The sequence below is a fragment of the Neovison vison genome, chromosome 4, assembly GCF_020171115.1.
Source record: "Neovison vison isolate M4711 chromosome 4, ASM_NN_V1, whole genome shotgun sequence".
Classification (NCBI taxonomy): domain Eukaryota; kingdom Metazoa; phylum Chordata; class Mammalia; order Carnivora; family Mustelidae; genus Neogale; species Neogale vison.
The window spans coordinates 36,369,599-36,397,244 of record NC_058094.1 but is presented as its reverse complement, the minus strand read 5'-3'; the positions used below and the strand labels follow the sequence as shown (position 1 = coordinate 36,397,244).

At 38.6% G+C, this 27,646-nt stretch overlaps 1 protein-coding gene across 1 annotated transcript in view; it reads right to left on the bottom strand.

The window, feature by feature from the left end:
- YWHAZ (tyrosine 3-monooxygenase/tryptophan 5-monooxygenase activation protein zeta) overlaps window positions 1-27,294 on the bottom strand; it is a 31,161-nt gene extending 3,867 nt beyond the window's left edge. Inside the window, exons 1-5 of the mRNA XM_044245201.1 lie at window positions 26,833-27,294; window positions 23,581-23,885; window positions 1,249-1,372; window positions 425-588; window positions 251-346 (exon numbers count right to left, since the gene is read on the bottom strand). Of these exons, the coding sequence (XP_044101136.1) occupies window positions 251-346; window positions 425-588; window positions 1,249-1,372; window positions 23,581-23,874 (678 nt within the window). The 5' untranslated portion in view covers window positions 23,875-23,885; window positions 26,833-27,294. The remainder of the gene's footprint in view (window positions 1-250; window positions 347-424; window positions 589-1,248; window positions 1,373-23,580; window positions 23,886-26,832) is intronic.
- Window positions 27,295-27,646: the final 352 nt, after the last annotated feature.

Sequence of the window (27,646 nt, the reverse complement as noted above, 5' to 3'; positions counted from 1 at the left end):
GTCCAAAACCATAGCTTACGAAATTATTTTGAGAACTAAAACTCTAACAACAGATATGCAACTAATTAAAGTACACATTTTTGGTCCTTGATCTAGTATTTCAGTTTCTATAAGGTGGTTTTTCTTCATAGTTTTAATAGCAAATACGATTTCATCTTCAACACAGAGTCCAGAAATATTCTTAGTAATAATCTATAAAAGAATGTAATTTCAACCACACTGGACATTCATGATGCTGTTATGTACTTACTGTCAAGTTGTCTCTCAGTAATTGCATTATTAGCGTGCTGTCTTTGTATGACTCTTCACTTAATGTATCAAGTTCAGCAATGGCTTCATCAAAAGCCTATGATACAAAAAAGGACATGTCAGTGCTCAAATAATAAGGATTACTAAATTTCCAGAAAACAGGTAAAATACGTACTGTCTTTGCAAGAGAGCAAGCTTTCTCCGGGGAGTTCAGAATTTCGTAATAGAACACAGAGAAGTTAAGGGCCAGACCCAATCTGATAGGATGTGTTGGTTGCATTTCCTTTTTGCTGATTTCAAAAGCTTCTTGGTATGCTTGTTGTGACTGATCTACAATCCCTGGAAAATAAAATGTGCCAAAATGTATTGACAATCTGCACTTCATCTTCACTCCTCAAGCCAGACCTTTAATATCCAATGTATGCTCTGAAATATTAAGCTGTAGCAACCTTGACTGAATGAGGATCTTAAAGATAAAAAATCTTTTCAAAGAACACCACACTAACCATTAGTCAATGTCAATACAAAAACAACTCCTGCGATCATCTCAGAATTATTATATTTTTAATAACTAGTTCACACTGCTCTATAGTTACACTGTGATCATGATCTTTTAAAATTGTGAGGAAACATTCCTATGCACAAAATTGGTTTTTCAGCAAGCTAGCATTTTAGAATATCCGTATTAGGCAGTAGATACACATTCGCAGGACTTTAAAAAAAGGTAATTACTGGAGCATGTGGGTGACTTTAGCTCAGGTCATGATCTCAGAGTTGAAGATCAAGCCCAACATGGAGCCTGCTTAGGATTCTCTTTCCCTCGCCTTCTGCCCCTCTCTCTAAAAAAGAGAAAAGTTAATTACTGCTCTTCTTAGAACTAGTGTTCTAAGCAATTAAACAACAAAAAGAACCCCCTACAACTGTTTATATTTCAGAGAGACTACTTCCATACTATGTTATTTTATGGAAGTTCAACAAACATGTTGAAAAACAGTTTACCTTTCTTGTCATCACCAGCAGCAACCTCTGCCAAGTAACGGTAGTAGTCTCCTTTCATTTTCAAATAGAAGACTTTGCTCTCTGCTTGTGAAGCATTGGGGATCAAAAACTTTTCCAAGAGAGACTTTGGAAGAAAAGAAACAGTCACAGTAAGAAGAAAATACTTACAAGACTGAATAAAAAAAAAAAATAATAAAAATATTCTCATTTCTTAACAGCATGTTGTAATATAGCCTAAGTATTCTAATACCCAATATAAAATTCTAATACCCAATTATTGCCAGTACTACAATAGTTGACTGCAGTAGACTCATGAATTTGTGGTTTAAAAGCAGAATGCTTTGGATAGCAATACTTAAAAAGTGAAGTTAAGGTTGAGTTCATTACTTAAGGACGCATTTGGAGTATGTGACTACCCTGCACAGTGCTCTCTATCTACATCCTGATAATGACCATATGCTTCAGTGAATGTGAAACAGTGACAGCTCCTAACAAGCTTTTTCTAACAGGATGACAAACCTTCCATTTTCAAGGTAGTCATTAGGATGGAAAGCACACAAGAGATTAAACTTCTGGGACTCTGGAGGATTATGCCTCAAGCAAAAACGAATAATGTAAGAGATACTACCAGAGTCCCAAACCAAGAAAGCAGAATAAAATTAACTTTATTTAGAAGAACACAATTCAAGCAAAGCCACAAGAGGTAAAAAGTTGTTTGAAGTTTCACTGTTCCTAATTAAAGTAAGACGGTGGTATGGGGCACCTGGGTGATTCAGCTGGTTAAGCACTGCACTCCTCGTTTTTGGCTTAGGTCCTGATCTCAGGATGGTGAGATTCAGCCTTGCACCAGGCTCCCACTTAGGAGGGGGCCTGCTGGAGATTCTCTCCCTCACCCTATCCCTGCTCGCTCTCTCAAATAAATAAATGGGGGGGGGGAGTGGTAGATAGGTTTATGAGAATTACAGATCTGAAGAGTGAACCTTTAATTTCCTTAAAGTGATTTTTAGTTAATAAAATGCACATTTACAGATCACACCAGCTAAAGTTTCATCCTGTATAATTTTTTTGAAACTATTAACAATCTAATTTAAATCCTAACAAGCTAGTTAATAATAATTACATTCTACAATTGGTTTAAAGCAAAAAAATCAGATCATTGTATTAAGGGGAGAAGGTACTATAAACTAGTAGGTTTTTTTTTAAGAGGGAAAAAGAATTCCAGTAGTACAATTAGGCAAATGTTAATAAAAATACTAAATAACAAAATCATTCTCACCACCCCAAATTTTCCTCCTAGCTAAACACACCCCAGGAATCAAGGTGAAAATCAGTTTTCAACTGGGCTTAGTCCCAAACTAGTCCATTTTTACAAGAAGAGCTTTCGAATTCTTGGTTTCTATCTTTCTGGCAGTTATGCAGCAGTTTTAGTCTACTTTTATACAAAACAGTTTGAAACTACAGATACCACATGAGATGGATAGGGGCCAACATGGCAGTAAGGCCAAGCTGCACTGCATTACTGGAGGGGTTCAAGGTAAGAAGTCAAAGTACTATGTTTCCTGTGGTTACTAACCAATATCTGAAACTAGTGGCCTAAAATCAGATGAACACTTTGGTTAGGATAACAAAAACTTCATATTACACTATACCTGTACCTTCTTATTCAAAGACCTATCAGCTGCAAGTGCTTTGTCCTTTGAACACCATGCTCTTTAGGACATAAGCACTTTGAACACTAATTATGGTGGCTCTTTTGGGATCTGCCTAAAAAACAAAACACAGTGGGGTACCTGGGTGGCTCAGTCGCTAAGCACCTGCTTTTAGCTCAGGTCATGATCCCAGGGTCCTGGGATAGAGCCCCACATCAGGATCCCTGCTCAGCAGGAAGTCTGCTTCTCCCTCTCCCAATCCCCCTGCTCTTGTTCCCTCTTGCTATCTGTCAAATAAATAATTAAGTCTTTAAAAATAATAATAAAAAAGAGAACATAGTTCTGTTTAATATAATAAGTAGATTTTTCACTTAAGTGAATATCAATTTTTCACTTAAGAAACAAATGAGTAGGTCTTTTCAAGTTTTATATCCTAATACAAATACATTATTCATTCAACTATGGAAAATGGTATAGCCTAATGGCTTTGGCGTCAGTCTAGGTTTAAATGGTGGCATTCCAGAAGACAAAGGGTAAATTCTATTTCTGACTAGCTAAGGTAAAGCTCCGACTACAAAGTCTAACTAAAGAAAAAGCATAATGTGATTAGCCAGAATTCACAAATAATTTCAAACAGCAAGAGAATAATACATAAATTTAAAGAAGGCTCCATATACAAAAGTCTCTGGCTCATTCACATATTTAAGATTATATACTAAAATATCTTCAAATAAAACAACTAACAATAACTAATCCCAACCATGAAAGTTATTTTTCACCTATGCATTTCTATTTCATATTTTACTACTTCAATGTATTTTTCACATTCACTTAATTCTCTAAATACTTAAATGCCTATGCTAGATACTGAGAATATAATGGTGGATAAGATTATCTCTAACTTTGTCCATAAGTGATCTAGCAAGGAAGAAAAATGAAACCGAGAATAACATTGCCTACTCACGTCCTTCACTTTTCAATGACTAACCCATTTTATGCCAAGAGGAAGACCACAAACAGGTGCAGTCAAGAGTCAATCACTTAAGATGTAAAACTTTAAAGTACATCAACTTGTAGAAGTTACTAAGGCAAGGTGACAAGAAATGTTACAACCCATCCTTGGTAACCCATCTTTTTTTTTTTTTAGTAACCCATCTTTTATGAGAACTAATTCTGTATCCTCAGTAACACTGTTTTTACACTACAGTAACTCACAAAGAACATTTTTTAAACAATAGTTAAGTACCTCACCCCCCAAAGTGAACACTGCATTAAGCCATAACACCGAAAACAAGAACAAAAACAACTTTAAAAAATATTAACCAGAAACTACAAGTAATAGGAAGGCAAGACCTTCCTTGGCAAGTAACCAAGCAGCTTACTGCCCCACCAATAGACTAGAAGAACCAAGAATTAAGTATCAACAGTGGCAAACAAATGTTTCTAGTAAATGCTGACTACAAGATGAGAAAGCAAGCTCATTAAACTGTAACACTACAAATATGTGAAGTTCTTAGTATGTTAGTTATACCTCAATAAAGCTGTTCAAGTAAAAAGCTGAGAACAGGATAAATGGCATACTTTTGTCTATCACATCTTCTGATGTCATACCTCTAAGAACCATTAAAACTTAAACACAAGAAGACAAACTAGATATTAAAGATTAAATAAAGGGCTAACACTTGGTTCAGTAGACTAGGAAAAAAACGGTCCCCAAAGACAGGCTCCACTAATTCCCTTGCCGTCCCTGTCCACATACACCATTCCTCCTCCTGTCAAGATATGGAATTTACTTCCTTTCTCCTGAGTTGGGGCTAACTTTCATGACTTGTTTTGACAAGAGAATGCAGTGGAAGGGACTGAGTTCCATTTCTGAGCCTAAACCTTAAGAGGACAGGCAGCCTCCCCTTTTGCTTTTGGAACTCTAGGCCAGCATATAAAAAGTCTAACTACCCTGCTGGAGAGAAAGGCCAAGCTAGCCCCAGGAATGTGACGTGTCAGGTAACACCATTAGGATATTTCAGCCCCAGCCAAATGCAGCATGAGTGACTCCAGCCAATACCATGTGTAGAGCTGCAGTTGAGGCAAACCAGAGGATCATAAAAAATAATAAATCATTGTTTTAAGTTACTATGTTTTGAATGGTCATCTAGCAACAGACAAAAGTTTACAAAGCTATTTCAATAATAAAGATGACACTTCCAATACTTAAATTATTTAATTTGATCCTTTCATAATCCCACCCATGAGATAAACTAAAGTACCCTACAGAAGAAAATGGGGCCCAGCTACGTTATGCAATGTGCTCAAAACCACAACTAATGTGCAAAGGTACAACTCCAACTAGGCAATTTGACCTGTACTACTATAATTGCACATTTTTTTCTGCCCCAATACGATGCTATGCCTACTAAAAAGGGTAATGTGATTCTAAAACATTACTAATACAATTAGGAATCAAAATTAAGGAAAATGATTCAGTTCTATAATGTACTAATGAGACCAAATCTACAGTATATTGCTTCTTCAAAAAAACGTATCAAGACAGGCATTCACAAACTGGAGAAGATCCAGGAAAGCAAGCAAGAATGGTAGAAAACTGGAGAAGATCCAGGAAAGCAAGCAAGAATGGTAGAGAAGCTAGAAACTTTAAATGATGATTTAAAGGGTGGTTCCAGAAAAGACTAGTTAGGTTTAGCAAGAGAGATTTCTGCTCATTAAGAAGAGATTTGTATGAGTGGTCCAAACTTGGAGTAAGCCACCTAGTCAAATAGTTCCATCTACTCTTACAGAGATTTTAAGGAAAAATAAGGTGATCACTTGGGGTATTTTTTAGAGATTCACTCATCTCTATAAAATTTCATTCAGCTCTAACATAAGATATGGAAGAGATAGAGTTTATTCAATTAAGTTAGTTTTAGTACTAAAGAGGTGATTAAGTATGTTAATTTGTCAAACTGACCAAAGAGAAATAAAAGCTACATTTTCCAGATTTAGAAGCCACAGAAAAGACCCAAATGTAGGGAAAAGACCAAGATGGAAAGAATAAGAAGAAAATGAAAAAAAGGAAGCAGCATTTACCAGAAAGCAGCAGTGACAAGGAAAAAATTGGAGGTGAACAAACTTAAAGTCAAATGGAAGACAGGACCAGTAGGAGCTATTTTCAAAACATACAGAAGCTTAAGAGAATATCCTACTAAATACATAATGCAACCTTCTAAAGAAGTTTCATTCATCTATTATAGTATAATGAAAGTGATGATTACTCTGGGCAACACAGCATTATATAAGTGATAGATGAAATATTACAACTTCCAACCATGAAAGAAAGGGTAAACTGACCACTGATGTACTTCCATTTACAAAATTCTTCATGTAACACAGTACAGTAACTTTCTAAGACAAATGTAATTAAAATGGAAAAGGATATTTAAGTAAACACAAAATTAAAGAACATCTTACACTCAAACCCTAAGGCTACATAATCTGTATGAATCTTGCTCAAATATAATTTGATTTAAAAATTCACAGTACTGCCTCGGTAATTTAAAAAAATCTGCTTTTGATGACAACACTGTATTTTAAAGATGCCATGGCCAACATCTGCAAAAATATCTATGATTAATTTGCAGAATTAGAGTTAACACATATTCTGACCTTATACAGTAGTCAACCTAGTAAGGTAAAGTGGGACAGGAAGCAGCAAGATGCTACTAGAAGCCCATATCCAACATCTTTCTGTAAATGGCTCATAATCCAATGCTAAATGTTATGTTCTTGAGAAGGCAGTGACATTTAATCTAATCAATCAATGAATTATGTGACCCTTGAGATCTTAAGAGATAAGAGTTTTCTTTTAACAGATACAATTAACCTCTTAGGTTGTAAAAACACTTAAGATATACGGGGTCAAGTAATGATCCCCCCTCAACCTGTCAATTTACCAAAGCAGAATATATAAGCAAGTTTCTAACACATGCTTTGATCAAAGGATGAGCTACATACCATCAATGCTTTGACTGTGGAATATGACTGCCCTTCCTCGGGTAGGTTCAACCTGCCTTCAATAACAAGAACTTCAACATTCAATCCTGACTGTTGTCAAATATTTCTAATAAAAGGTTTATAAACTAAAAAACCTATCTCTATTCTACTGATATATCGTTATTACTGGTCCTTTAGTATGATTCCAGTCTGAAATTAAGAGGAAAAGGAAAACATCAAAACTTCAGCCAACAATTGGACTAGAAGCCACCCAGATCATCAAAACTACTACCGGAATTGGTGCAAGACCCTAACCTCTGGGTATCCAAGCATTTCCTAGAACATCAGCCTGGTGTAATAAAGCATAAACTCTAAAATCAGACAGATTCTGAATGCCTCGCTCATCATTAATTTTGAGATACTGGGCAAATTTATATCTCAGAGCTAATCTATAAAACTAAATGAAAATTTATATAAAATGATCTACAGGAACTACTTCAAAAGGCTGCTATGGAATAAATGACAGTGTAAACAGAAAAGCACCAATCACAGTTCCTGAGAGCAGGCACTCGATTCAGATATAACATATAAGATTTTGACATTCAAATAATCTCATTTTAACACTGAGTTCAATAATCTAAATTTGTATAACTATTAAGGGGGTGAAATAACATGCAAAAAGCTTTCATTTTAAAGCAGTACTGTCATATCAAAGGAAAGGTATCGGGGCGCCTGGGTGGCTCAATGGGTTAAAGCCTCTGCCTTCAGCTCGGGTCATGGTCCTGGGGTCCTGGGATCATGCCCCGCATCAGGCTCTCTGCTCAGTGGGGAGTCGGCTTCCCTCTCTGTCTCTGCCTGCCTCTTTGCCTATTTGTGGTCTCTGTCTATCAAATAAATAACTAAAATCTTTTTTTTTTTTTTAAAGGGAAGGCATTGTTTTCCTTTATTATTCTTTTTATAGCATGACTTGTAAAAAACTATGGAGACAGCCTGCATACTGCCTAAAGTCAAATCCCAGTTCACTGCTTACTAGCTGCATCACCTTGACGAAGTTCTGAAATCTCCCAGGGCCTCAGATTTCTCAACTGTAAAACTATCAGTAGATATATACAAAGGTATTGAGAGGATTACATGAGTTAATATATAGAAAGCATTTAGAAGAGAGCAAGAAGGGATACCCTTTGGAGGACAGAACAATATAATCTGATCCAGCATTCTCCAACCATTTTCTTTCAAGTACTGTCTAAACTAATCAAGTATAAGTTATCAAAGGAAATACTTGGACTACAGATAATTAACTTTAAAATGACACCTTAACCAGCCAACCCAGAAACCCACCTTAGTTCCAGACTCCCTTCCTCTCAGGTGCTCTATTTCCTTATGTTTCAAAAATGCTAACTTATTCCTCCCAACCACAGTACTTACTACTGCTCTCTAAACTTACACTTTTGGGGTACCTGGGTAGCTCAGTCGGTTAAGCATCTGCCTTCAGCTCAAGTCACGATCCCAGGCTCCTGGGATTGAGTTCTGCACTGGGCTCCCCGCTCCTCCCTCTCCCTCTGCCTGCTGCTCCCCTTGCTTGGGCTTTCTCTCTCGAAATAAATAAAATCTTTAAAAAAAATTAAAAAATAAATAGATACATGTTCTGGGAAAAAAACTAAGTAATAACAACAGCCCCCTAATTTAAGGTTTAAAGACTTTTGGTTTTAGGACTGCTTTATACTCATTAAGAAAATTTGGAAAGCTGTCAAGATCATGGAAGTGAATAGGAGTTTTCCAAAATTCTTATTTATGCTTCAAAGCTTAACTTTTATCACTGGTCCCAAATACCATTTGTTTTCATTAAAGTGACAAGCTCACTCCTTCATTTTCAAGATGTCTGCCAAATACGCAAATATGAATAACGAGCTTGCCTATCTGTCATTGTTTGACGAGTGTTCTGTGGGGGAAAATAAGGGAGCAGCTAGTTAAGCTCATGATTCAAATAATCACAAAAACTTTTCCTTGGGGCACCTGGGTGGCTCGGTGGGTTGAGGCCTCTGCCTTCAACTCAGGTCATGATCCCGGGGTCCTGGGGTCAAGCCCCACATCGGGCTCTCTGCTTAGCGGGGAGCTACTTCCCCCCCTCTCTCTGCCTGCCTCTCTGCCTACTTGTGATCTCTGTCTGTCAAATAAATAAATGAAATCTTTAAAAAATAAATAAATAAATAAATAAAATAACAACAAAACAAAACAAAACAAATTTTCCTGGAAATAACTGCTAGATTTCCCATTATGCCTCAGAATACGAAAAAGATATCTACATAAGAGCTAGTAATGATTTTATAGCTTCAAGAACAGTAAGTAAAACCAGTATTTTACCCCCCCACCCCACCAAACTAGATGGCTGGTGGTGAGGGATATATAAATTATTAATACAGTATGGTGCCACTATCTTTATTAGTATTGGGACCGGCAGTTTTTCCATCAGTCCTAATGTCCACACAGTGGAGTCAATGGTGACTCAGTATTATCATGAAGATAATTGTGACCTCACAGACCCCCTCTAGAAGGAGCCTACGCATCACTCTTAAGAACTATTGATTTAAAGTTATCTGTGTTAAAATACCATCCACCTTTCAATATCCAGCTCTAATTCAACATTCTCCCTAAAGCTAATTCTCAAAACTATCCAGTTAAGGGCCTTCGTTTTCTATACCTCTAGTGTTAAGTGAAGATTTTTTTTTTTTTAAGGTTTTATTTAAAGAGAGAGCAAGCAAGCAAATGAGCAAACAAGCACAAGCAGAGACTGGAGCAGAGGGAGAGGGACAAGAAGAGACTGCACTGAGCAGAGCCCAACATGGGGCTCAATCCTACAACCCTAAGATCATGATCTGAGCTGAAATTCAGAGTTTGATGCTTAACCAAATGAGACATCTAGGTGCCCCAAGAGCTTTTAATTAAAGAAAAAAAGGAAATATCCTACTTCTGTCAATAATAGACTAGTTAAATAAATTATATGACCCCCCACATATAACACTATAAAACACTTAAAAAAAAAAAACGAGGTGTGTGTCAGTATGTAATGAAGCGTAAGACACACACCGAAGTGCATGTATGTGTGCAAGTCCGTGTATGCACAACTTACAGAATTATTTTCCGGGGGGGGAGGCTTCCTTGGTTTTGCTTGTTTCTTATTTTTAAGCAATCCCTACACCCAACATGGGGCTTGAGCTTACAACTCTAAAATCAAGAGTCCCATACTCCACTGAGTCAGCCAGGTGCCCTCAGAATACTTTGTGTATAAATACTAACTCATGAGTCTTCTTCAAGGATAGAATTGTTTGCATAGGAAAGATAAATTCCCAGAAGGATAAAAATAGGACTAGTACTAAAACAGATTACCTCTGAGCAGGCAGGACAAAAATCAGAAATCCTTATTTTTTTTACTTCGTATCCTATGTGCTCTGTACCACCTAAATTATTATCCAGAGTAATTACAATTTAAAATAAAAAAATTTAATTTTATACCTTCAACTTCTCACATATGTATCTATTCTTAACCTACTTATAGGCTCTTTAAAGACTCAAGTTTTATACATATTAAGCACTTAAATATTAAATCCCCAGGCTGAATTACATATGCATAGTTCAAACAGCTTCACTTTGATACAAACAGAAGAAACCTAGAATAATCTTGAGTAAAGGAGGAAATAAACTTAGTTTAGCAACCTGAAAACTATGAAGAGTTGATCCTCTCACTGAACTTCTAGTTAAAATATGAAAGACATATTTTATATGTCTATCATTGGTATAATACCAATTCTTAAGGTTGGTATTATACATTAGATCATGATTACTCTGCAAAAAAACCCAAAAAAACTATATTGTTCTCTCTGAAGACTTAAGACATTGCTCAAAAATGACATTTCTGGGGGTGACTGGATGGCTCACTGGGTTAAGCCCCTGCCTTCAGCACATGTCATGATCTTAGGGTCCTCGGAGTGAGCCCCACACTGGGTTTTCTGCTCAGCAGGGAGCCTGCTCCCCCCAACCCCCGATGCTCTGCCTACTTGTGATCTCTCTCTGCCAAATAAATAAAATCTTTTAAAAAAAATGACATGTTTCTCTTTCTTATGATTTTCTTAATAACAATGTATTTTCTCTAGTTTAAGAATACATTGTACAAAACATATAGCATGCTAAACATGTGTTAAAAGACTGTTTATGTTACTGGTAAAGCTTCCAATCAACAGCAGGCTGTTAAGTTTTTGGGGAGTTACACAATTTTCAACTGCATTGGGGGTGGTCTGCACCTCAACCCCCACATCATTCAAGGGCCAACTATATTCAGAAATAGCAGCCAAGGGGCAGGCTAGGTACATATATATCCTAATAGGCTTGCAGGACCCCTGGATAAGCTCCAAGGTTCTATGTGATAACCCTGAAGGACACTAAGAGGGACAAAAATCCAGAGAGAGGGGCGCCTGGGTGGCTCAGTGGGTTAAGCCGCTGCCTTCGGCTCAGGTCATGATCTCAGGGTCCTGGGATCGAGTCCCGCATCGGGCTCTCTGCTCTGCAGGGAGCCTGCTTCCTCCTCTCCCTCTCTCTGCCTGCCTGTCTATCTGCTTGTGATCTCTGTCTGTCAAATAAATAAATAAAATCTTTAAAAAAAAAAAAAAATCCAGAGAGAAAGTCTTCCTGCTTTTCACTCCAACATTAATTTCAAAACCAAATTTTATTCCAGGGAAACTTCTCTAATGCACTTCCTATCCCACCGCTATTCCTTAGTTTTTCTTTAAATTCAAGTTTACTTTTTCTTCCTTTCTTTCTTAAATGAGAAGAATTTATAGACAAAGGGTCCTTAGACTAAGCTCTAAAAATCAACGAACACCCGTTATCAAGTATTTATACATTTATTCAGCCCTAAAGAACAGGGACTATGCACTTCAATTAAAATCACTGGCCTATGTGCTGTGATCTGGGCTTGCCAATTAGAATACATGAAGCCAGCTAGCTAATGAACTATGTATTTCCAAGTAAAATTACAAGTTATAGAACAGAGATATCTTCCCCTCTTCAAAGAGGAATCCATCAGAAAATGACATAATCCATTCAGAAAGTACTTTGGCAAAATACATTCAGTTCATAACCTTTGACAGAACAATCATACAACAGGGCATATATCTTTAAAAAACTCAACTGATTTCTACAAGTCCTCAGTGGTTTAAATTAGTATCCGATCTAGATACACTGGTTAACTAACAGGACAGTATCATAGGTCTCCTAGAGGGCACAATTATCACTTCTAGGAAATGGAATTCTTCCTCAAATGCACAATCTGAATTATTAAGAGCTCACCAGAGAAATCCAAACTGAGGGACAATCAACAAAATTAAGACCAGTACAGTGAACCAGGAGATTATAAGTGGTATTACCTGTGAATAAACTGTATAGGTTAGAGTTTATTTCATCAGTTATTTTACAAAATGCTAATTTTGACAATTATACTGTGGTTATATAGGACATGCTAATATTTAGGGAGTCAGGTAAAGGGTATATATTTTTTCCCTAAGTTTGGAATTATTTCAAAATCTAAAGTTCAAAATAGGGTAACTGGTTAGAAAGAATTTAACACAGGTTAAAAAAAAGTTATTTTTCCTTTTGGTTATTTAATATTATATAAAAATAAATTAAAAAAATTCTTTTAAAGAGTGACTACTTTTAAAACATGACAATACCCGTGAGTTTGTTCTCCACCTTTATAACCTTTTTTGCTAAATTGTGTTTTTCAAACTTCCTTACTGGATTGGTAAAAAGTTGTATTTAGGAGAGAAAAAGCTTGAAAACAAGTGCTGATACATCTGTAAACAAAAATATGAGGGACAGAAAGCAGGCTCCCACTTTTTCTTAAAAAGTATTCCCCTAATAATGCTAAATTTAATTTCTATTAAAATAAATATACATAAAATGTCATTAGCAAATAGTAAATAGCCCCTGAATATCAAAGCAAAAGAACTCCTAGTGAGACATTTATAGACTGCAATTTGAAAATATACCTAGAGGATGTCTCCTTGGACTTAACCTCACCAAATATGTGAATGGGAAAGATCAAGCTTCCATAACCCATTCCTATTTTAGACTGTACTACCATGGCCCTCTTCCATGAGAACAAATAGAGAGAGGTTAGGATACAGATATTCTACTTCATACAAATCATGCATGAAAAATGCCAGTGGTTAAAAGAAAAAAAGGGTGCAGGAAGCTGAGGCACAAAGGCTTTCACAAATGAGATTCTCATTACTTTCATTTAGGTACAGAATCCTAAAATACAGCCTAAAACTGAAGCCATTGTTTTTAGTGAAATTGAAGTTGTTAATTTTATCCAGTTATTCGCACAATCCTCAATCCCTCCTAAATCTTACACATTTACCCAGAGTAAACATGTCTCAATCTACAACTAAGGTGATACAGGAAAAGACAAAATACTATGACCTAATGTAAGTCACTGAACCTCTGAGCTTCAGTTCCTTACCTGCAAAAATAAAAAATCTAGAATGGACGCAGCTTCAAGTCTAAAATTCAGTGATTCCATAAAGCTCAACTTCCAATTTATTTATTAATTACAAAACTCATAACATCCTGAAGTCATTTTTAGTAACACCCTCAGTAAGAAATTTAATTCCAATTTTAAGCACATCGTTTAAGTTCGAATTTCTAGTCTTGCACAATTTCCTTGTACAGAGAATTTTACCAGAATTTTCACTTTATTCTGCAGAGCCACTGAGCCTTTTATCATTCTTACACCAAGCAAGCAGGCTTTTTGTTGCATTTGGGGCCCACCAACTTGGAAATTAGTCTCTTGCTCCCCCTTGTGGCTGGAATGGCCTCTTTCAACCGCAGTTGCTTCTTAACAACCAATGAGAAAAATGCTCCACCAGAAATGCTAATGAATCAGGCCTGCCAAAAATTAATTTGCAGACATTTTGACTTAAACTCATCCTTCTATGCAATGTTGGCCTACAAGAGTAAAATTTTAGGTGTCCTATGAATATGGTCATCTAGGAAAAGACAGAGCCGCTTAACTTCAAGGATGGGATCACAAAGGTGTGTAACCACTTAGCTGAATGCATTTTCCATTATAAATAAATGGCAATCTTCACCATTCAGTTTCTAAAAAAAATCAACACCGAATTTGAGAAAACCAAGATATATTAACCCTGGTGTTAAGCAATGTTAAAGCAAGCCTTAAATACTCATCCTAATTCCTGTTGAAAGCTGCTTTGAGTTGAGTAGCTGCTCCTTAAATTTTCCCTAAAATGAATCAAAAGGTACCTGCAGTAAACTTAAAGCTGATAAAAAGCCTGTTGTTCGGGGCACCTGGATGGCTCAGTGGGTTAAAGCCTCTGCCTTCGTCTCAGGTCATGATCCCAGAGTCCTGGGATCCAGTCCCACATCGGGCTCTCTGCTCAGTGGGGAGCCTGCTTCCTCCTCTCTCTCTGCCTGCCTCTGCCTACTTGTGATCTGTCAAATAAATAAATAAAAATCTTTAAAAAAAAAAAAAAAGCCTGTTTTTCTAAAACATTTTGTATGTATGTCTTTAGAAAAAACAACTGGGTGAAAGGACTCACAGTAAGTGGGATGAAAAACTGATAAATTAAATCAGGTTCAGAGAACTGTCTACCTTTGGATCCTTAATACTAGGCAAAATAATCCCAGGGTAATCTAGATTTTACCTCACATTCAAAATGTAGCTCCTAATGATAAAATGGTAAATTGTAGAAGTATCAAAAAGAATTTTTAGAGCACCAAAGAACTGTTAAAATTTTTCTACCATTCTCGGGGGCTTTCCTCCGCCTTCCCTGACACAGAACCCTTTTTATAGTTGGCATCAACTTTGATCTGGGCTGACCACCAACCAAGGCCCCATTTCTCAGTATTTCCACCACAAAACACTTTTTGCTTAAAACACATCATTTTTAGTGTTTTTTAATGTGCATATGCACACTGTCTAGGATTATATACTTCCTAGTGGAACTAGATTTTATCAGTTGCTTTTTAAAAAAAGCTGAAGACCAGCTCTTTTATAGTCAACCAAACTTGAAGTCTTTCTGTTACATTATTTGTGTATGTGACCACTTCCCTAAGTTATCAAGATTCTTTTAAGAGCAGGGGCTTTTATTAAAATTTTTACTAAATATGTATTTCTTTTATTTCTATACATGTATATTACATATCTCATATATTTCTTTTTCAAAAGCACAGGGAGCTTATGAAATAAATATTAATAAAAGGAATTTAAGCAGTTAATTAAGTCTTATGTTTAACCTCGAAATTAATAAATCAAACCACAATGAAACAATTATCAGGTACAAAAAAAGGTAAGCCGTATATATGCTATTTATTATCACCATGGGTGTGTGTTAACTCAATAATTCTCAAAATGTCCTTGAGGTAGGGACACCTGGGTGGCTCAGTGGTTAAACCTCTGCCTTTGGCTCGGGTCATGATCTTGCAGTCCTGGGACTGAGCCCCACACTGGGCTCTCTGCTCAGCAGGGAGCCTGCCTACACCCCCCCCCCGCCTACTTGTGATCTCTGTCAAATAAATAAATAAATAAAATCTTAAAAAAAAAAAAAAAAAACAAAAACAAAAACAAAAAACATCCTTGAGGTAGATACTATCATCATTCCCATTCTGAAGATGTGGAAACAGTCACAGAGATGGAATAACTTGCCCCAAGTCATAAAATGAATAAAAATTTCAAACCCCAAAAGTTTGCATTGCCTGAGCTAGATTTAGATTCTATCATCCCTTTAAAGGTAGTACACACTTTAGCTTCCTTTATTTTTAGAAAAACTACACAAGATCATTCTTTAAGTCTTATCCCTGTGATCTTACAAGTTTGATGAAAAGACCCTCTATCAGATGAAAGCAACCAAAGGGGAAACTGGAGGGAAAATTCATTACTCATAACAAAGAACAGGATCACTTCAGGAAGTCCTATTTCTGAATATTTTTCCAAACACAGTAGTAAAATACTCAAATTACTGAATTGAGAATTTGTTCTAAGTATACTATAGCCTGCCTATATGTAATACTGCCCTCAACTGTCAATTTCACAGAGTCACATTTTACAAATAAATCATTTGGGGTAGGATTTCACCAAATGTCTCTGGGTTAAATGTTAAAATGTGGTCCAATTTTATGTCTATGTCCTCCCTAAACTCTAGGCAATCGTGTTTATTATATGTTTAAAGAAGCAAAAAAGTTATAAGCCAGATAGTTCATGAGTCTTGGATCAACAAGTAGGTTTTTCTCAGAAAAGCATTTGTAATTAATCCATTAAGATGAAACCCACTCAACTCAGACTAGGTTCCTTGGTAATACTGCTAATTAAAAAAAAACAAACAAAATCCTCTTAGATCCCAAAACTTGTTTTCTAAGATAGGAATTAACCTCCACTAAAAAACATTTTAAACCACTTAAACAATTCAAGTAAATAAAATCCCAATAAAACAAAATTGAGTACTCCTTGCAAATTAAATGCAATAGGGTCTTTCCTACATTTAAAAGAAATGAACAGGCATGTTCAGTGTCAACCCACTAAACAAAGTCTTATTTTTGGTCTATTCAACTCTACATATTAACATCTGACAGACTGTCCTTACAGTCTTACCTTGCCATCCTACCTGTGGCTAACACCACTGTAAGCGTATTTTTATTTGGGGGGAGAAGGGAAAAATGCTCACAACAAATACTATCAAAACAGAGTTGCATAAGTTTATATGCTGAAACCTTTTAGTATAATTTATTCGAGTGTAAACAAATGTGCATGTCCATATCATAGGATCATACTGATACCCAATCAGCTACATATCCATGCTTTGTTGCCTCAGGAGCCAAACTGTAGCAATAAATAAATAAGCCAACAGAAAACAAAAATGAACTGTGGCAAGATATAAGACTATTCTATAGAACGCCTGAGTGGTTCAGTTGGTTAAACACCTGCATCTGGCTCAGATCATGATCCAAGGGTCCTGGGAATGAGCCCCTTGTATCAGGCTCCCTGCTGCAGGGAGCCTGCTTCTCCCTCTCCCTCTGTCTGCAGCTCCCCTTGCTTGTATCCTCTCTGTCAAATACATGAATAAAAAAAAAAAAAGACTATTCTATAACATGTTACTACTTATGTCACATTAAATGCAAAACTAAATCAATGACAAATGACAACCGGTACTACATTTTTGCAGATACACGTTTCTGATTCAGAAAGAACAAATTAAGAATGACCTGTTGCACAGAAATGTGCTAATACCATGGAAACTGCTGCGATATAGTGGCTAAACACTCCATTCCTCCCAAGCCAAATTAAAATCTGTGCTACCTAAAAAATACCTAAAAAAAAAAATATGCTTAATATCAAATTAAATACCACAAACATCAAAGTTCCCTTCTGTTTTCAAGGAGGATGAAGAGATGGAATCAATCCCCTGAAGCTGGGGGGGGGGGGATGAGCAAAATTAAAGTAAATTCTAAATCAGAGTAATGAGGCAGAAACCCTCAGGCCATAAAGATGGGAATTAGCAGTTTCTTGTCTCAGGGACAGCAGTAAGACCAAACTACAGCGAAAGGCTCTATATATGGGATTCTGGCAAAGATCGCACAGAAGGACAAGGGAACCTGTGCTTTACAGAAATAATTAAGAGCTGTATGCAGCACAGAACTACCAAAATTAAGTTGACAGAAAGGAGAGGTAACTTCAAAAGAAAGATGAACTCTGGCTTTTGGCATACTGAAACTTACAGCAATTCTAAATCCCCTAAAGCGCATTGTTCATTCTCAATGTAAAACTGTCGTACCAAAGAAAGTACAAGAACCAGGATGAAATCACAACAGGGACCTTAGTAATACTAGGGGGAAAAATTCTAAGATCTATTGTAATTTCAATAGACAAGTTTTTTTTTTTTTTAATGTGGCTGACATTAGAACATCTTTAATTTTAACTTTTAGAAGAGAATTTCTCATATCCATACGCATTCTTCACTATGAATGTGCCAACTTACTTACTTTAGGATCAAAAATGTATGCTTAAATGAATCTCAATAGCCCAGTAACATTTAACTCAATATTATAATGGCAAAACTATGTCATATACTGGGCTCCCTTTATATGCTAGAACGACTCACCAGCTATGAAGATACTATATATTCATGGGGGGAAAACCCTAAGTCCTTCATAGGCTAAACCCCAAGTAAAAAAACAAGATTAGTACATAAACAATGATTAATATATGTATCTATTATACAGGCACTGAGAATCTATTCTGATATTAGTAAAAGAAAATGAGTCCAAAGAACCAGATCGAATCTTTAAAAATTTGTAAAATTCTAAAAGCATATTTTCTTTATAAAAACAACTCTTTTTGCATGTCTACCAATCACCTTCTAAGAGGCAAAATTTGGTGTCACCTTCCAGGGCCTGAAGTTTTTCCAGGGCCTCTGAAGTCCCCCACACCTTAGCTGCTATACCATTATACAAGGTATGTAAACAGTATAGTGTAATCTAGCCAGTAACCAGCTCTCCTAGTCCCATCTCTTGTGAAAATTACTGAGAAAAAGCCTTTTACAGAAAGCAATCCCCCCTGCCAACATTCAAACAGAATGATCTGAAATGCCACAACTCTTCTACAAAACCCTTAATATGCAAGATTAACCAAATTTCACTTAATTGATAACCTGGATTACATTATATTCTTCACTCCTAGGTAAGCAAACCCAACAATACCCATGACTTAGACTAAATGCTTGAGGATATACTTTTCAGCTACTTTCTGGAATCCCCCTCAGCTTCTAACAGCAGTTACTGATTATTTATTAAGATACCTGATTAAGAGTCCGATATTCATTTCCCAAACCATGCCACTATACTGGCTATAATTACTTAAAGTATTATGTTAAATGTTAGAATATACAAGGGTGAAAAGATATGTTATTATAAAAACTAAATGGAGTGCTTTGGAAGAACTAAGGTTTTTGGGAGGAGCAACCAGTTTTTAAATGGAGTTACATACAGAAAAACAGCTTGGGTTGAACAATGAAAAGAAAAAAATTACACATTTCTAGAAGGATGCTGAAGCAAATGCATACCACACATTTAAGCTCTCACTCTACTATGCAGACTCAAGCTGTATTTTGTAAAGGATACATTGATAAGGGTAGTTAAGTCAATTATTTGAAAAGTCTTGGTCTCACATTAGAAATGAACAGATACATGAATTTTTTTTTAATTTAAAGCAAATATTTAAAACAAGTATGATCATATAAAAACTACTTTTCAATTAGCCAATTAAGATGCTTCTATTGTACCACTATTGAGGTGTTACCACTAGGATTTCTTTACTAGTAAAGTTGAGTGTTCTTAAAAGAAAAAAATGAAAAACAAAATTACTCTTGGTGAGCTACTATAACTCAACAGTGGCTTATTTTCCACCTTTCTAATTCAAAATGCCTCTGGGGGGGGCCACGTACAATATCTTCCTTTTTCTCAGGTAGTTTAGGAGTTGAATCATTTTTTATGTGTGTCTGTACTTCCTATTCTTGAGATTTTAACTCAGGTTTTTCACTCTAAATTCAAATCCTTTCAACTTTTCCTCTTAGTTCACTTTTAACACATTAATCCCATTTTCATCATCACCATCACAGCTCATCACTAAAACTAAAGATCTCCTATCATCTGTATCTCTTACTGTAACCGGCAGAAAGAAATTCTTAGTGAAGTACTGCTATACTGAAAAGGGATAGGGTAGCCTGTTGCTCTTCAGTTGTTGGTTATTCTTCCCCTTCCCACCAAAGAGCAAACACCTACCTTTCTATTTTCATTCCTCTATTTCCTTTCATTTCCACTTCATACACCTTAGACTTTCTAACTGTATGAAGTTGCTCATCAGGTGCAATATTTACTGCTTATCATGACAACTCCTCAAAAATAATGAATTTTATTATCAAAACGACTCTGTCCAATGTATTCCTCCCTGGAAAACTGGAGGTATCTACTAAGCAACAAAAGGACTTTGTATTTTCAAACATACCAAAATCCATCTGACAAAAACTTGTAAATATATTAAGTAGTAAAGCTGAGTATAACACTGTAGAATTCTTTTGAGAAACCCAATTCCCATAAATAAACTGTCTAGTGACTGTCAGCTTACAATCCATATAGCAGTTTTTAAAGCCCAAGGCATGTAATATATTCAGACCAGCAAAGCACCCAAAGCTACCTGGTTTCCTAGCTTGTTCCTGCTTAACAGCAATTCTGTAGGCTACAGATAAAAGTAGTGCCCAGCAACCACACCTTAAAACTGCCTTGGGCAAATAAAAATGTAGAGAAGCATATAAAATGGGACTCAGGTTAACTAAGTATTACTATTACTCAACTACTGCTGCCAACTGTTAGATGCTAGATACAAGATTTTACTGCTTCACCTCTTGTAAGCTGTTTTTTGCCTTATACCAGTGCCTTTCAGATTTTTTAATGACACTATGGAAAATTCACTAGTCAGTATGGGCCCTCTGCCCCACAAAAATAGTTTTTAAGGCTTCCTAGATCTTTTAAATCCCATTCCTGGACTCGCGTTAAGAGACTCCTCACTTTCATTCTCCGTAACAATCCTATGGGGGTAGACATTACTGTCATTTAACTGAACTCAGTTTTCTCGGAGAACTGAATAATTTCCTTAGGCCTTGCAATTATTAGATGGTAAAAGTTGGTCTGACTCAGAACGTGGTGTTCATTTTACACCACTACATTCTTCTTTGAGCTGGAACTGGGTTTTCTAGTATGTATTTTGTCATTTCACGTTCAAGACAAAACTATCCAGTTTTTGGCTGCTTCTTGTCTATTTATGCAGAGGAAGTAGTAGAGATCACTACTGTTTAGTCCCCACCCCACTACCAAGAGAGATTTTGGTTCACATATGGCAAACTTCAAATTAACAACATAAGGAAGAACCAAGTTCTCTTGCAAAAAGAGAAGTCCATGTTATGAATGCCTATGACCATTTCCCACAGTAATGTTCTATAACTCTTGCACAAAGTAACATGACTACCCTTTCTCTGTTTAGTAAATGATATTAATTAAACACTTGATAAATGCTTATAACCAGAATGGCAGTAACCATTTAATAAAAGACTAAAGAGCTCTTCAGAAAAACTGAGCTCCTTTTTATGGAAAGAGGTCTTTGGTCAGTACGATACAGATGCTCAAAAACTTAACAGAATACTTAAGTCTGGTTCATCACTGATGCAACTGAGCAGTAACTTAATTCCGAAAAGGGACTACCTCCTTATTTTTCTCAAATGGCCAGCGGGGGGATATCAAAGCTTAGGAAAAAACTATACTAAAAATTATATTTTTCTTTCTTTCTTTCTTTAACCATGTTAAGACCTTAAAATATTATTAAGGCAGACTTTCACTAATCATCAAGTACATCAAAAAGATTTTTCTCTAGGAGAAATATCTATTCTGCTGTATTTTATTCTTCCATTTTACTCAAAGGGGGAAATGGGATTTTATGTGGTATTTTTCAGATCAGCATGACCTGTTTGAAAAAAGATGATAGGTCTACTTGAAAAACCACAATATCTGTAAATACCGAGTTTTCCCAAGATGAAACAGAAAAGGCCTTAGAAAATTAGCAGTGCTGCTGGACCAGTTCTATTATCCTCTTTTCCAAAAGAAGACTTTTTGTTCATTTATTCAGCAAATACTTGAGTAGATACTTTATGTCAGAAAGCATGAACTAGCCAAAGATCACTAACAGAGCAGAACTAAAAGATTAGCTTTTAGATCACTAAAAGACCAAGGCTGGAAGCAAAAATCTGTTTAGCTTTGGTACGGCAAAGGAATTAAACTCATTTATAGATACGCTCAAGGTGGAAATTTCATTTAGACTTAGCAAGAGGCCAGTACTATTCTGAAGAACATGGGAAGTCACCAATATCAAATCCCCTTAAAAATCATATCAACAAAGAAGCTATTTAGAGATTACCTAGTTATTACCATCCACTCATTTTATGCAGTAAATTTTTTTTTTTTTGGATAAGGAAATCAAATGGAAGCAAAATAAAAACTGCCACAGTCTTTGTATTTTGTGTAGGAAAAACATGCAAATACCTACCTGGAATAGCAAAGAAGCTTGTTAGTAAAGAGTAAATGTTACTCATCCCCTTTTATTCCTAAAGTTGGCTTTTGTCTTAAACTGTAACTCAAAACAACCAACTCTTTGAAACCAAAATAAAAATTATCTGACCTATCAGATGTAATAATTGGAGAAAATACACCGGAGTGAACAAAATTCAGTAACGTGTACACAGGTATTAGTCCGTAAAGAGAGCAAGAGAGAAAAATCCAACACATTTTATTATAGAAAGACATATTTTTTGAATTTTAAATATTCTTATTACCTTAGCAAACCACAAGATAAACATGTTATTTAGCCTTAATAGAGACACAAAAAATCCTTTCCCACCTTAGAAATGACTCCTATTCATGTTAAAAAAAAAAAAAGAAAACCACAAGACCCCACCCAAGACAGACACTACAAGAGAAGATTTTGTAAGCCCATGTAAAGATAAAAAATATTTTTCTTTAAAATATAGCTTAAAGAAATTATCATTTGAGGATAATTCAGGACTTAAAGCTATCCCATTAGTAATTAAAAACTTGTGTAAAGGAATCTTATTATCAGCATAACTTAAACAAAAGCCCTAAACCTAAAACCACATCAGAAATAATCCTGTATTGCTCATTAGAGTAGCCCTTCCATGAACAAGTTTCAAGTAAGTGTGCACCTGGATTTCTATTCTGAGGCCCAGAATCAGTAACCTGTCCAGAAAAAATGAGATACTCAATACTGCCATACTGAGACCCAATGAATAACGTGGAAGCCCTACAGGTAATCATTTAGTAAAATCATTCCTGGATCATTAAAAAGGAAAAGTATTAATGTATCTATGTTACATGCTAAATGACTGGATCTCCTACCAATTTATCCTGAGATTTAAACTTTTCCAAATAAGAAAGCTATCATTTAAAGAAGGTTGATTACAATTAGCTAAAATACAATGTTCTGTTCTTTTAAGCTTTTTAGAGAAGCAGGGCTTCAACACAGTAGGTACTAACTTCTTAAAATACTGCCTGATTGAACCTAGAAAAATCAAGTTTGTTATTCATAATCTTTGTATACTTCTAACATTTAATGCAGGAAGAGGCAAAAAGCAACTCTGAAGCCATAGTCTTCTGCATAGTTAAGTGGCTAAACCAGCGAGAGTATTAGATCTATAATGAGTCTCCTATTACATCTTTCTTACATAAAACAAGCTACCTAAAATTCCTGAATCCCCAAATGTACGCTTAAGAAAATGAGCTCTGTAACTACTATAAATACCTTAACCACAACTGAAATTGTAAAAGTTTTCCAATTAGTACAAAATACACTACCAGTCTTTCTTAGTCTACCTGAACTGATAATCAGTACTGCAGTTATTTCATACCAATTTAACTACAACTGTTTAATACCTTTTAGTAAGGACACCCTGAAGATTTCAAAATTTAGAACATTCAATTTTTTAAAAAAAAGAAAAACCAAAGAAGTTGAAAGTAACACTTGATATTCATTATAGGAGCCCTATTTTATAATGAAGCTAGTCTGAATGATTCTCACCAGTACATCATTGCAGATATCTCTTAGCTCGGTCTCGATTTTCTCTCTGTATTCTCGAGCCATCTGCTGTTTTTTCTCAGCACCTTCCGTCTTTTGCTCAATACTCGAGACGACCCTCCAAGATGACCTACGGGCTCCTACAACATTTTTATAAGCAACTGAGAGAAGATTCCTCTCCTCATTGGATAATTCAGCTCCTTGTTCAGTTACAGACTTCATGCAGGCTGCCATGTCATCATATCGCTCAGCCTGCTCGGCCAGTTTGGCCTTCTGCACCAGCTCATTTTTATCCATGACTGGATGTTCTGCAGGGAAAAAAAGCAGCATTTAGATTTTTCCATCGAAATAAATATACTCAAAATTATACCTTTTATAAATAAGTTATATTAACACCTCAAACTTAAATGCCCATGGAAGCGTCTTCGCATGAGGAACTGACTGCAGCCTCACAAAAGGATGGCCAGAATGTGGGGGGAAGGGGGAAGAGGGCATACTCAACATTCAGGAGTCAAATTTAAATACATTAATATAAAACAAATGAGAAGCAAAACTAAAATTGCACTGCACCATCTCTGTCCAGAAGATTCTAGTTTCACATAAAGCCAAAGCACATTTGGTAATGAGGCTACCTTAAAATCCAACCCTTACCTTACCTGGCCAAAATCTCAATTCCAATATCGTAAGTGATCCAAAATTAAGTAGTTTTTTTTGTTTTGTTTTACTGAGAAAGCACTGTCGGCGAACAACATTACAACCTGTACCATACTTCCAGAAACATCATTCAGGTCAGTTTAATGTAATTCAGGTCAGTTTAATGTAATTCATGTATTTTTACTTTAATAATACTTGTTATTCTTGTCAGAAGTGTTTAAGTTTTTTATTTTATTGGTATTACCCCCACCCCAAACCCACTGATCTCTGCAACACTTGCCAGCTGAACATGACAATTTTCTGGGAGAATAGATCAAATAGCTTGATTTTAAGGCATTCTGAATATAAAACAAGCACCCACAATCGCTAACAGACCCTAGAGCCTCATTACCTGTATCTTGTTCTATGCATACATGCTTAACACATACCGAGTCCTACAACTTACCATCACAAACACTAAAATGTATGATATATGAAGTGCATCTCGTGTGATCAGTGTTTTCTGTCATTGCTCCAATTTAAATATAGAATTACACTGTTTCTACCAGTCAAAATTTAATTATTCAAGCTGCCTTTACCGTTAACTTCTCACCTAATCCTTTCATTTTTAAGCTCCCTAGACCCTTTCTAATTTAAACGTTATGCTTTTCCTTAAAGATACCCTTTTGGATGGTGCTAAAACAGCACAGAAAGATACTAAGCCATACTCTGATCCAACAGAGTAAGTGATTTTAAAGGTAAATATACAGTCTGAAGTGCTCTCATAAAAGGTGAACAGAAGAGCCACTGCCACTGTCTAAGAATTATTGACTCTCCAGTATCACATCCTTTACCTTCCTAGGGAAATCCCACAACACTTTTTTAAAAAGCCAAATCGAACAGGGTAAAGACGTAATCAGCTAGCTTATTTGTGAGGTATACCGTGTCAATGCAAAACTATTTAAAATTTATGATCTCATACCCTCCCCCCACACACCCCGAAATGACTGATTTTTCCCTTAGGAACTCAAAACGCTCTCAGGTTAATGCTGCTTCTAACGAAAAATTATCAAACACCAGTACAAAGGTTTCTCTCCCCAACCCTTCGGGTACAAGGGGAAGTGCATTTCTCACAGAGTAGTACTCCAAGGCCTCGCCTCTGTATTGCGGAGAGGAGTCGCCGCACCCATTTTAACCCTTAACCGACGAGAGACGCAGACTGAGGTGAAACGAGCAAGAACAGACCTTGACTTTTAAAGTGCAAATCCTAGCATGCGCGCTATCCGCAACCACCCCTACTTGGCTCCGCCCAAGTCCCCGATTCTCCCTCTTTGTCATGGCGGATCTGTGTCAAGGAGCCCAACCTACTGCCGAGTGTTAATTCCCCCCACCAGAGCAAGAGGGAGGAGCAGCGCGCCCCCGCCCGAGCCGGGGGAAGGGGGGGAGCCGCTCGCCCGCCCCGGGGGCAGAGACGCCAGCGCCGCCCGCAGAAGCGGAACCACGACCCGCGGGGCGGCGGACACACCCCACTCTCCCACCCGCGTCTCCTCCGCCACCGGACACCACTGGTGCTCATTTAGGTTTTAGGGACCCGACAGCTGCAGCAGGTGGGGGAGGGGACAAGAGCCACACCCAGGCGAGCTGGGCCACCGCCGGCTGTTACGCTCAGCCTCACCCGCCCCGTGAGGGGGACACCGTCTAAAAAGCCAGCACGGCGACCCTCCGGGCAGGCGAGCCAGACGCCGGTCCACAGCCTCCCCCATTCTCTTCTCTATCCCCACCAGGACTCGGAGCCCCCCACTTACCATGAGGTGAGGGGAAAAAAAAAAAAAAAACAAAAAAGAAAGAAAGAAAAAAAACCCTGAGCCCCATCCCCCACCCCGCCAAGGAACCCAGGAAATTCGGCCCCAGGTCCCAGGCCAGCCCCACCCCAGAGCCGGCTCCCCCTCGTGCCAGAAACGAGGCCTCGCCCTAGAGTACCTGGCGGGCGCCTCCGGGCCGGCCTCGGCTCGCGGCCCGGTCCCCAGGCCCGGCCCTGCTAACGCGCCGCCGCCCGGGTGGGGGAGGGCTGGGTGCAGTCGCCGCAGCGCGGGGCGCGGAGGCTGCGCGGAGCAGCGAGCGGGAGAAGCAGGGGGAGGGGAGGGCCGGGAGGGCCGCGAGGGGAGGGGGCGGCCTCACCTGCGCCACTGCAATGCCCGCAGTCGCCAAGTCATTATCTCGGGCGGGAGCGGGGCGACGACGGGGAGGGGGCGCGGGTGGGAACCGAACGCGCCCAGAGGAGCCTCAGTCACCCCCGGGAGCCGGCGACCGGGCGGGTCCCCGGGGATCTCGCGTGTGGGCGCCCTTTCCAGCCGGGGGACGGGGGCTGGGAACCGGCGCTTATCGGGGCCAAGACATCGGTCCGGAAGCAAGTAGCCCTAGGCAGCCGCGAGCCGCCCGCCCGAACCCAGCGGAAAAGCCGCCGCCCGTCTCCGCCTGAGGAGACTCCGCCTCAGCCCAGCGCCGCTACCGCCGGGCGAGCGGGGCTGAGGAGCTGTGGAGCGGGGACGGCCCTCAGGCTTTTGGAAGGTTGGTCTGGGGAAGGAAGGAATGGGACTAGGTGGCGGCGGCCGGGTCCCTTACCTGTGTCCCGAGTGGGTGGCGGCGGACGGACGGGGGCTCAGCAGTCTCCGGGCGGCAGCGGCGAGGCTGAGACTCTGTCCGTAGATCTCGCTGCTCACAGGCTACAGCGGCTCCGCAGACACGGGGTTTCCTCCAATCACCAGCCCCGACAGCAGGGGCACCACACGCACGATGACGTCAAACGCTGCTATGGCAACCGTTGATTGGTGCCCACAGCTCTGGGGGCCCAGTGCAACCGCCGCTCCCTAGCGCGCGCGTCCTGCCCGCCCGCGCTAGAGGGCGAGCGGAGGAGCGTACCACTTCTCCCGCTACCAACGCTCCTCCGCACCCCGCTCAGCTCCCAACTTCTCTGCTCTTGGGAGAGTGAGCCTGGGCAGGAAGCGCCTTCCCTTTTTTTTTTTCCTCCTTCTTACCAGTGCCTTCCTACCTCGCCTTCTCGAATCCCCCGCAACCTTTACAGACTCACTCTTCCTCTAAACCAGCAAGGAAATTCCTCCCCACCCCCACCTTAGCTTTCCCTGCGGCCCTCCTGCGCCTGCGCCAGTCACTCCCTCTGGAAGGGGCTCCGGTTCAGCAACATCCGGGACCTTTCACATCCCCCCCCACCCCCCTCCCCGCGCCCTGACCTGCCCCGCCCTCCGTGCTTCGCGGTGGTAACTGCCTCCTGGGCTGTCCTGGGGCTGCATTACGCGAGTGGCTCTGCCGCTCTGGCATTGTGATCAGAATTTTGGGGGCGGCGGGGGAGGGCGCGGTCAGACGGTCGAGGAGGGGCGGTGTGGCGCGCTACCCCCAGCCCGCCTCACTCCGTCGCCAG